The sequence below is a fragment of the Ranitomeya variabilis genome, chromosome 6, assembly GCF_051348905.1.
Source record: "Ranitomeya variabilis isolate aRanVar5 chromosome 6, aRanVar5.hap1, whole genome shotgun sequence".
Lineage (NCBI taxonomy): Eukaryota > Metazoa > Chordata > Amphibia > Anura > Dendrobatidae > Ranitomeya > Ranitomeya variabilis.
Genome location: NC_135237.1, coordinates 331,920,488 through 331,932,744, shown reverse-complemented (window position 1 = coordinate 331,932,744; position 12,257 = coordinate 331,920,488). Strand labels below are relative to the sequence as shown.

Below are 12,257 nucleotides of genomic sequence, written 5' to 3'. Positions count from 1 at the left end.
TAGACCTATACAAAGCTGGAATGGGCTACAAAACCATAAGTAAGATGCTGGGTGAGGAGAAAAATGGTGCAACAGTAAGAAAATGGAAGAAATACAAAATGACTGTCAATCAACATCGATCTGGGGTGCCATGCAAAATCTCATCTCGTGGGGTATCCCTATCATGAGGAAGGGGAGAGATCAGCCTAAAACTACAGGGGGAACTTGTTAATGATCTCAAGGCAGCTGGGAATATAGTCACCAAGAAAACCATTGGTAACACATTATACCGTAAAGGTTTAAAATCCTGCAGTGCCCGCAAGGTCCCCCTGCTCAAGAAGGCACATGTGCAGGCCCGTCTGAAGTTTTCCAGTGAACACCTGGATGGTTCTGTGAGTGATTGGGAGAAGGTGTTGTGGTCAGATGAGACAAAAATTGAGGTCTTTGGCATTAACTCAACTCGCGGTGTTTTTAGGAAGAGAAATGATGCCTATGACCTAAAGAACATCGTCCCCACTGTCAAGCATGGAGGTGGAAACATTGTGTTTTGGGTGTGTTTCTCTGCTAAGGGCACAGAACTACTTCACCACATTAATGGGAGAATGGATGGAGCCATGTACCGTAAAATCCTGAGTGACAACCTCCTTCCCTCTGCCAGGACATTAAAAAAGGGGTTGTGGCTGGGTCTTCCAGCAAGACAATAAACCAAAACATACAGACAAGGCAACAAAGGAGTGGCTCAAAAAGAAGCACATTAAGGTCATGGAGTGGCCTAGCCAGTCTTCACACCTTAATCCCATAGAAATCTTATGGAGGGAGTTGAAGCTCTGAGTTGCCAAGCAACAGCCTCAAAATCTTAATGATTTAGAGATGATCTGCAAAGAGTGGACCAAAATTCCTCATGACATGTGCGCAAACCTCATCATCAACTACAAAAAACATCTGACTGCTGTGCTTGCCAACAAGGGTTTTGCCACCAAGTATTAAGTCTTGTTTGCCAGAGGGATCAAATACTTATTTCTCACTGCAAAATGCAAATACTTTTAAGTAATTTACTACTATGTGTTTTTCTGAATTTTATTTTTGATATTCTATCTCTCAATGTTAAAATTAACTCACCCTTAAAATTATAGACTGTTCATGTCTTTGTCAGTGGGCAAAATCAGCATTGGATCAAATAATTATTTCCTTCACTGTACAGTAAAACTAACTACCAGTTACTAATTTAAATGAGTTGGCCACTATTTAATAAGTCCTTTTCATGAGAACTAACTGCCATAGATAAGCTTTTTCTAAACAACTTTCTTTCTCAAATTCTTCTGTAACCTGAGATGCCCTCCTGGTCACATTATTTCTGTCTGAGAATCTTCTGATTTCTTGTGATGTCACGTCAGAGTTCCCGGAGTTCCTGACTATAGAGTCTGATGCGCCATCACAATCATGTGACTTTCATGCGGTATGGGTGTGTGGGGCTGTGTTCAGCAAAGCTCACTCACTGCTTCTGTGCATACTGCACACAGCTCTTCTATCTCCCTGCCCCTTTCTCCCTCCAGAGTACCATCCACCCTGTTACAGCAGAACATGATTAGTCAGTGAAAGGGAGTAGGGAATAAACGTTATTGCCAAGACTGGTGTTACGGTGCCTTCTAACAACTCTCCTTATTACTGATTGTATTCATACTTATGACTGCTGCGTTCAAGTAACTTGTAATCACTTGCAGTGAGATCAAGGCTGTTGTTATGTCTTACCAGGGCAGCCATTAGGGCACTACTGCCCTTACTGGTGTATGTGGACGTGAGAAGAAGCAAAAAGGTGGACCTCCCTTTTTTACTTCTGCTCACCGGATTCCAAGGGCAGGTGTGTGTTGTGTCACACATCTCGGCGAAGGGAGCTTTCCTGGAGTTCCACGGCCATCAAATCAAAATGATACCGAGCCTCCAGGGGAGCTCCCTCAGCCTATTCTGTGACTTGCTGGTGACTGCCTCTGTGCAATGACGTCATGAAGTAGGCAGCAGCATTTACGCAAGCTGGATACCGGAAGTAGAGCTGCAGGGGATCATATGAAACACTTTTTTTCTTTTTTTAATAAAATGAATTAAATGGGTGTGGGTGCAACGAATGATAATGAATTGAGTATGAGGGACAGTAAATGATGATGTATGGGAGTGCACATAATTATGAATTCAGAGTGGGGGACAGCAAATGATGATGAATTGAGGGTGGGGGACAGCAAATGATGATGAATTGGGGGTGGGGGACAGCAAATGATGATTAATTGAAACTGGGGGTTGGGGGAAAAAAATGATTATGAATTGAGATGGGGATGGGATACATCAAATGATGAATTGAGACTGGGGGCTGAAGACCATCAACTGATGATGAATTGAGGGTGGTTAGAACAAATGATGAATTGAGGGGGGTTCTGTCACTGTGCAGGGTGGTAGTATGTCACTTTTTTTCTTCACCTGGCTTAGGGTAGAAGTTGGGGACAAATTGGGGAATGTGCTCTGGAACAAGGAGACAAGTCCTGGCTGGAAGAAGTGATGTCGGTCAGCGCTGTATGAAGAAGAAAAACTAAGATGAAGGACTTCAACTAGAGACTTCAATGGTGAGTCAGTATGCTACCTGTACACTATATAGAGAGTTCCTGTGTATAATGTCACTGTGATCCCTGTATTATCTGTACACTAAAGTTATATATAAAGCTCCTGTGCATAATGCAACTGGTGATCCTGGTATAACCTGTACACTATGTGCTATATACAGAGCTTCTAAGTATAATGTCACTGGTGATCACGGTATTACCTGTACACTATACACTATATACATAGCTCCTGTGTATGTCACTGGTGATCACTGTATTACCTGTACACTATATACAGAGCTCCTGTGTATAACGTCACTGGTTATCACTGTATACCTGTGCACTATACAGTATATACAAAGCTCACGTGTATGTCACTAGTGATGTCTGTATTACCTATACACTACACTATATATACACAGCTCCTGTGTATGTCACTGGTGGTCACTGTATTACTTGTACATTTACACTATATAAAGAGCTCCTGTGTATAATGTCACAGGTGATCACTGTATTACCTGGATACTGATATTATATACAGAGCTCCTGTGTATGTCACTAATGATCACTGTTTTACCTGTACATTATACTTTATATACAGAGCTCCTGTGTATAATGTCACCGGTGATCACTGTATTTCCTGTATACTATATAGAGAGCTTCTGTGTATAATGTCGCTGGTGACACAATACACTGTATAGTATATACAGAGCTCATGTCACTAGTGATCACTGTATTACCTGTGTACTAGACACTATCTGCAGAGCTCCTGTGTATAATGTCACAGGTGATCCCTGTATTACCTGTACACTATACATTGCTTTTGTGTAATGTGACTGGCGAGTCACTGTATTACCTGTACACTATATAGTATATACAGTGTTCCTGTGTTTATTGGCACATATGGTACTAATAATATTGTGCTTTTGTATTAATGATCAGTATTGTAGTATTAGGTCACTATGTGGTCTGGTCATGGTGTGGTGGTATTTGTTCCTTGTATGTGGTATTGTTTGGTCACTATGTGGTGGTAATATAAGATCTGGTCATGGTGTGGATGCATTTCTTCCTTGTATGTGGTATTAGAGTATGTGCACATATTGCGGATTTGGCTGCGCATCTGCAGCGGATTTGGCCCTGCGGATCCGCAGCAGTTTTCCATGTGTTGTACAGTACCATGTAAATCTATGGAAAACCAAATCTGCAGTGCACATGCTGCGGAAAATTAAGCGCGGAAGCGCTGCGGTTTATTTTCCGCAGCATATCAATTCTTTGTGCGGATTCCGCAGCATTTTACACCTATTCCTTTATAGGAATCCGGAGGTGTAAAAACGCAGGCGAATTCTGCACAAAATCTGCAGGTAAAACTAAAGGAGTTTTACATGGGGATTTTTCAGAATCCGCGTGGAAAAATCAGCAATGTTTGTACATACCCTATTCGGTCAATATGTGATGGTAATATGTGAGCTGGTCATCGTGTGGCCGTATTTGTTCCCTTGAATGTGGTATTATTGATCATTTTAAAAAATGTATGTGACACATTTCCTTCAAGAAATATACGGTAAATAGAAACAATTTTAAAGGAGTAGGAGTATTGCATATTTTAACAATTTTGAATGTTAGAGTAGAATAGGGCCCTGCCAAAAAAGTTTACCTTGTCGTGGTGCCAGGCTTAAAAAAATCTTTTGACCAAAGCAAAAGGTGATGGCTATGTATATAATATGGTGTTTGATGGGAATAGTTAATGTGCGATTGGTGGGGACGGGATGCAAAGGTGAGGTTTTTCCAAGAGCGGGCAGTGGGACTGTGTCTTACACAGGAGTAATCTGCCTGTTCTAGACTACTGCTGTGTGAAGTGTAATGACAGCCCGCTCTACAGAGAAAATGGGGAGGGACAGAACACCAGAGCTGACAGTGCTAGGAGAGGGGGAAAGTTGATAGAAATGATTATAAGGTGACACAGCTAAACTTAGCTGTACTGCTCCTTCCCCTCACATGAACCTTATCTGAAAAATGTTAGCCATCTGGGCATTCTAATCATGCAAGAGGTTAGACCAGGAGGTCAGAGCTGCATCATTACATCTCACACACTGAGAAATCTGCTCTAAGCTATGGAGAGGACATGTTCTTTCTTTTAAGCTTTTCTACTTGCTTATGATTGGTCAGCATAATGTAGAGAGAAGTACATAGATAATATCTCCATAAGGAGATGTGAAATTTAAACAAAACATTTTATTTCACTCATAACCCCTTAACGACCGTCGATACGTATTGATACAGCGGCTGCTAAGTGCACTTATTCACTCATTGCCGTTTTAAACTAGTGATTAGGGAGGCCCTACAGCCTTATTCCCAGAGTCAGAAAATCTCTGGGTCTTGGCCACCCCGGAGAACGTGATCGGGACGGATTTTCCAGTGAATAACAGCGATAAAAAAAAAAAAAATGTGCCCGCTGTTTCAGTTATTTTTCTCTTTTCTGACATGATATATATGTCGTCGGAGAGAGAAATCATGCCCCCCGAGACCCCATAAAATCTCCGCCTTCTGGACCAGGCCCTCCTGATCCATCCCCCGGCATGACGTCATCTTCCTGGAAAAAAATATGGCGGGCGCAAGTGCAGTGCGCATGTCGAGATCTGCGGGCTGGTACCTGGCAACAATAGGACATTTTTCCTATTAGTTCCATTTGATCACTGTAATAGACCCTTATCACAGTGAGCAAAATAAAAAAAATAGTAAATCAAATCCCTTTTGACACCCCTTTAGTTACATAACAATTATAAGATTAATGTTAAGACTAATGTTATCAAATTCTGTGTCGTACATGTGAGTTCAAAATGCTCACTATACCCCTGGATAAAATTCCTGGAATTGTGAGTTCCAAAATGGTGTCACTTGTGAGGGATTTCCACTGCTTAGGCACATCAGGGGCTCTCCAAACGTGACATGTCGTCAGCTAATGATTCCAGCAAATTTTACATTCAAAAAGTCAAAAGGTGCTCCTTTCCTTCTGAGCCCTGTCATGCGCCCAAACTGTAGATTTCCACCACAAAAAAAGGTATCGATTTATTTAGGAGAAATTGCACAACCAATTTTGTGGTCAATTTTCTATTGTTATAAAGAAAAAAATACTTGAAAAGTAATCTATAATATAACGCTGGGAGCGTCACTCTGTCCGAAGCCTTTATAGACTGCGCAGGCGCAAGAGCCGGCGCAGTCTGGACCCCACAGAGTGACGCAGCCCAGGAGATCGCGGTATGCGTAAGCACTGAACGCACACCGCGATCTCCAACGGATAGGCAGGGACGTGCCAGGAGGGTGAGTATGCTATATTCACCTATCCCGTTCCAGTGATGCGCGCTGCTCCGTCCTCCACATCCTGCCTGTGACGTTCAGTTCAGAGGGCGCGATGACGCGCTTAATGCGCACCGCCCTCTGACTGAACAGTCACAGCCAGAGGACCCGGAAGACGGAGTGGCGCGCCGCACTGGATCAGGGCCAGGTGACTATAGCAAGTGCCGGGGGCCTGAGCTAGCGGCGACTCCGGCACCTGACCCCCACAGTGCGCCGGTGTCCCCGCCTGCTCAGGCCCCCAGCACTCGGCGCCCAGCGACGATAGGTGAGTATGTTATTATATTTTTTTTTTTTTTATTGCATCAGCATACAGGGCATATAATACTATGGAGCATCTTATGGGGGCCATCAACCTTTATGGATCAGCATACAGGGCATATACTATGGAGCATCTTATGGGGGCCATCAACCATAATGGAGCAGCATATGAGGCATATACTATGGAGCATCTTATGGGGGCCATCAACCATAATGGAGCAGCCTATGAGGTATATACTATAGAGCATCTTATGGGGGCCATCAACCATAATGGAGCAGCATATGAGGCATATACTACGGAGCATCTTAAGGGGGCCATCAACCATAATGGAGCAGCATATGAGGCATATACTATGGAACATGTTATGGGGGCCATCAACCTTTATGGAGCAGCGTACGGGGCATATGGATGGTAGCAGCACATGACAGAACTGGGGCGTAGGATGGAAGCAGTACATGACAGAATTGGGGCTCAAGATGGGAGCAGCGCATGACAGCATGGGGGCACAGGATGGGAGCAGCACATGACAGAACGGGGGGTAGGATGGGAGCAGAACATGACAGAATGGGGGCGCAGGATGGCAGCAGCACATGACAGAATCGGGGCTCAGGATGGGAGCAGCACATGACACAACGGGGGCGCAGGATAAGAGCAGCACATGACAGAACAGGAGAGCAGGATGACAGCAGCACATGACAGGATGGGAGCAGCACATGACAGGATAAGGGCGCAGGATGGGAGCAGCACGTGACAGGATGGGGGCACAGGATGAGAGCAGCACATGAAAGGATGGGGCGCAGGATGGGAGCAGCACATAACCAAAATGGAGGCGCAGGATGGGAGCAGCACATGACAGCATGTGGGTGCAGGATGCAAGCACTACATGACAGGATGAGGGCACAGGATGGGAGCAGCACATGGCAGCATGGGGGTGCAGGATGGGAGCACCACATGACAGCATGGGGGCGCAGGATGGGAGCACATGACAGGATGAGGGCTCAGGAAGAGAGTAGCACATGACAGGATGGGGGCGCATGATGGTAGCAGCACATGACAGAATAGGGCAGCACATGACAGAACGGGGGTGCAGGATGGAAGCAGCACATGACAGAACGGGGGCACAGGATGGGTGTAGCACATGTCAGAATGGGGGCGCAGGATGGGGGCAGCACATGACAGAATGGGGCCGCAGGATGGTAGCAGCACATGACAGAACTGGGGCGTAGGATGGGAGCAGTACATGACAGAATGGGGGCTCAAGATGGGAGCAGCGCATGACAGCATGGGGGCACAGGATGGGAGCAGCACATGACAGAACGGGGGTAGGATGGGAGCAGAACATGACAGAATGGGGGCGCAGGATGGCAGCAGCACATGACAGAATGGGGGGTAGGATGGGAGCAGAACATGACAGGATGGGGGCGCCTGATGGTAGCAGCACATGACAGGATTGGGGTGGAGTATGGGAGCACCACATGACAGGATTGGGGTACAGGATGGGACCACCACATGACAGGATTGGGGTACAGGATGGGAGCACATGAAAGGATGAGTGCTCAGGAAGACAGAAGCACATCACAAGATGGAGGCACACAAAACAGGATGGGGGCTGCACATGACAGGATGGGGGCGCAAGATGGTAGCAGCACATAACAAGATTAGGGCGCAGGATGTAAGCAACACATACCAGGATGGAGACCATATACCAATATAAATGCTCGCCACCCTGGCGTAGAACGGATACAATAGCTAGTCACTATATAACCAAAGATCATTCAATGAAACAAATTTTCACTTCATTAAGACACCAATAAGGACAAAAGTACATTAGTGACGCGAGTTTTACATGTTGTTTCATCACTCCCTGACGTGTGAAGGAAAGGGTCATTGATATTCCCCCTCTTTGACTAAAAACACCAGCTATCAGCCATCTCAGAAATGGCGCATCCATGAGATGTGCCAATTCTGGCACTTAGCCTTGCTCTTCCCACTTGCCCTGTTGCAGTGGCAAGTGGGTTAATAGTTGTGAGGTTGATGTCCGATTTGTAATGTCAGCTGATATAAAGCCAACAGGTTAGTAATGGGGAGGTGTCTATAAAACACCCCCATTACGAACCCCATAGCCATATTGTAAAAAATACACAGCAAGAGTAAAGTGCTTTAATTTAAAGAGAGACACAGACTCCTTTATTTTAAATAAATACTCCTCTTTATCCCATTTATTAATGTAAAATAAAAACTAATAACCCACCATATTCCTCCCCTGTCTGCCGAGAATCCTTATGTGATGCTGTCCCATGAAGAACTGCAGCTCTGCTACTTCTGGGTGGTTTGTTGGGCACTGGCATGATGTGACTGCTCAGCAAGCCAACCAGAAAATACTGAGACTGGAGCATGATTACGCTCCTGCAGTGTGTAGCGCTGACATGAAAAAGGTCCTCAAAATTCATAGCTGATGAACCCCGGTCACCTCACTGAAGTCAACGCTACCATCGTGACAAAGATCTCACGAAGTGAGCGGTGATGTCAGTGAGGTGACCAGGGTTCAGCAGCTGTGGATTCGGGTGACCTTTCTCACGTCAGTGCTATACACTGCAGGAGCGTAATCACGCTCTTATCTCAGTGTTTTCTCGCTGGCTTCCTGAGCAGTCGCATCATTCCAGCGCTCAACAAATCACCCAGATGTAGCAAAGCTGGAGTTCTTCCTGGAACAGATATGGATTATCTGTTGGCCTGACAGAGGAATATGGTGGTTTATTATTTTTTATTTTACAGTAAAAAGTGGGACGGGGAGTAATTATTTAAAATATATGAGTCTGTGTCTTTGTTTCAATTAAAGGACTTTAATCTTGCTGTGTAATTTTTACAATTTAACTATGGGGTTAGTAAAAGAGGTGTCTTATAGACGCCTCTCCATTACTAGCCTGTGGGCTTGGTGTCAGCTGACATTACAAAGTTGACATCAACCCCACAACTATTACCCCACTAGCCACAGCACCAGGGCAAGTTTAAAGAGCAGGGCAAAGCGCCAGAATTGGCCCATCTAATAGATGCGCCTTCTCTGGGGCAGCTGCAGGCTGCCACTTTTATGATGGGGAAGGCCAATATCCATGGCTCCTTCCCAAATGTCTGCTTTAGCTTGGCTGGTTAACAAAAATGGGGGGACCCCAGAAAGTTTTTTAAATTATTTAAATAATTAAAAAAAAAAAAACGGCATAGGACCCCTCTGTTTTCAATACCCAGCTAATATAAAGCTGGGAGCTGCAGCCCGCAGCTGTCAGCTTTACTGGTGCTGGAAATCAAAAATACAGGAGACCACACAATATTGTCTTTTAAATTTATTTATTTATAGCAGAAGTGCCGAATAATGAATATGCTCATCAGTCTCACCTGATTTCGCTGCTATCTGTGAGACCAGGTGTATGATGGTAAGAGTAGCACTTTCTCATAAGCTGATGCTTGTGACAGGCAGTAACCTTTTACCTGCCGGTCACAGCTGCTGCGTGGGAACAGGAGAGCACTCATTGGCAGTAATGAACTTACCGCTGATCAGAGCTGGTGTTTCTCATGCTGTCACACAGATGACAAAGTAAAAAACACTGGCTGTTCGGGACCCTCATACATTTGAATGAGGTCTGGGTTCGAGTTGAAGTTTGGTACTGTTCTAGTACCCCAACCAAACCTTTTTTTAATGTTCGGCCGAACCAGAACATCCACGGGTTCATCCATCTCTACCTAATAGCAAAACAGCAACTGACCCTCAAATTCTTCTTAGGATCCTAAAATTTACGACAGGTTTAAGCATAATAACAGACGCGGATTCTTTACTGTAAGAGCAGTGAGACTATGGAACTCTCTGCCGTATGATGTTGTAATGAGTGATTCATTACTTAAATTTAAGAGGGGACTGGATGCCTTTCTTGAAAAGTATAATGTTACAGGATATATACACTAGATTCCTTGATAGGGCGTTGATCCAGGGAACTAGTCTGACTGCCGTATGTGGAGTCGGGAAGGAATTTTTTTTCCCAATGTGGAGCTTACTCTTTGCACATGGGTTTTTTTTGCCTTCCTCTGGATCAACATGTTAGGGCATGTTAGGTTAGGCTATGGGTTGAACTAGATGGACTTAAAGTCTTCCTTCAATCTTAATAACTATGTTACTATGATAGGCCTTCAATGTCTCAGATGGGAATACTCTTAAGTTAAATGTGACCCTAGGGGGAGATGCAGTCTGAGGGTGTAAACCTTGTGACATAAAGTCTGTGCACAGCTGAATTTATGGATATTGTGAGGCAGTGAGGGGAATCATATACAAGGGTCATTATGTGTCTCTTAGGATGTACATAGAAACATATTAAACCTGCTGGAAAGCATTGTAATTACAGCCACAGCTGTGGTTACAATGCAAAATGAAAATGTCGATTTAGTCAAACTATTTGACCAAGTCAGATTTAAGAAAACCTGACATAGGCTTTCATTTTTGGAGAGCTCAGTAGGATGGTAGTGGACAGAGCTCTACCTACACTCCTGGTCTTGGGAGTGGCCCATGTCCACGATTCCCATTTAAACTCTCAGTTAATGTTTAGAGGTGTGTCTGTGCTGTGATTTGAAAGCAACAGAGCAAGAGCTCTGTGCAGGCTTGTCTGTGTGAAACTAAACACAGACCAGAGACTTGACCAAGTCATTAACTCACCAATGGATTATACGGTGGTACAGTCGTCCATAGCAACTGACTAATACGGGCTGACACGGACATTCCAATGGAAATGTTGGAGGATAACTTTGTTTGCATTTGTTTGTAAGTTGGAAAATAAAGACGTTTAAGTTGAACTTTATTAGGTCACTGCTTCACGGCTGCATGGACACAAAAGCCGCTCTCTTAGGCTACTTTCACACTAGCGTTAACTGCATTCCGTCACAATGCGTCGTTTTGCCGAAAAAACGCATCCTGCAAAAGTGTTTGCAGGATGCGTTTTTTCACCATTGATTAACATGAAGCGACGCATTGTGACGGATTGCCACACGTCGCACCCGTCCTGCGACGGATGCGTCGTGCAGTGGCGGACCGTCCGGTGCAAAAAACGCTACATGTAACGTTTTTTGCTCACGACGGTCCGCTTTTTACGACCGCGCATGCGCGGCCGGAACTCCGCCGGAACTCCGCCCCCACCTCGCCGCACTTCCCCGCACCTCACAATGGGGCAGCGGATGCGCTGGAAAAATGCATCCGCTGCCCCCGTTGTGCGGCGGGGACAACGCTAGCGTCGGGGACCTCGGCCCGACGCACGGCGACGGGCCGAGCCCGATGCTAGTGTGAAAGTAGCCTTACAATATCTACTACAATAAAAACTAAATAAATATGTCTCCAACATTCTCTTCCTTCTCAAAGATTTATGGTGGAAACTTTTTGGTAGTAATATAACCTTTTAGCAAGAAACACATTATTTACTATACATTGCTACTTTACCTCATGGTTTGAGAAAAGGCAGACACCTTCCATTTGATGAAAAACCGGGTAATGACTCCTGTCAATTTCATCACGTCGGTAGACATCCCCCACCACCAGAAAAGCATCTAGTCCTGAGTGCATCAAATCCCACTGATGGGCTGAAGTGTGAGCACGTAGCATGTGTGTCTTGTTTAAATAGTAATTGTCACCTTTTTTTCTAGTAGGATGATCCAAAGGAATGAGCAATTTGTCGAAATTCTGTTCTGTGGTAACAATCGGGCTAAGATCATCATAAACTGAAAAAAGAGGGTTTCCAAAGCGACCTATAAATTCCCTATAAAAGAACTCCTTGATCCTTTCTTTTATTAACCATAGAGGATGGTATTTCTGATTGTGCAGGTTCTTCCCAACCAAGGATAGGATTTTACTTGTGACGTTTGTGTAATCATCTCGTGGGAAGGGTCTACCGAGAAGTTCTACTTGGCTTGAAATATCGGTTGAAGATGTTTTAGAGGTTATTGTTCGTAGGCATCCTTGCCTTATCCTATTGATCCATGTCCTTGGAAAATGTTGAACTGTCAAACACTGAAGAACATTGTGTTTTGAAGGGCCTAAAGGTAAAAGAAGA

General features: G+C 44.7%; 1 protein-coding gene across 2 annotated transcripts in view; it reads right to left on the bottom strand.

Annotated features, from left to right (window-relative positions):
- Positions 1-12,257, bottom strand: part of FARS2 (phenylalanyl-tRNA synthetase 2, mitochondrial) — a 468,718-nt gene that overhangs the window by 312,308 nt on the left and 144,153 nt on the right. For both annotated transcript variants that reach the window (XM_077269812.1, XM_077269811.1), the window contains exon 3: positions 11,648-12,240. In XM_077269812.1, coding sequence (XP_077125927.1) covers positions 11,648-11,809 — 162 coding nt within the window. In that variant the 5' untranslated portion in view covers positions 11,810-12,240. The remainder of the gene's footprint in view (positions 1-11,647; positions 12,241-12,257) is intronic.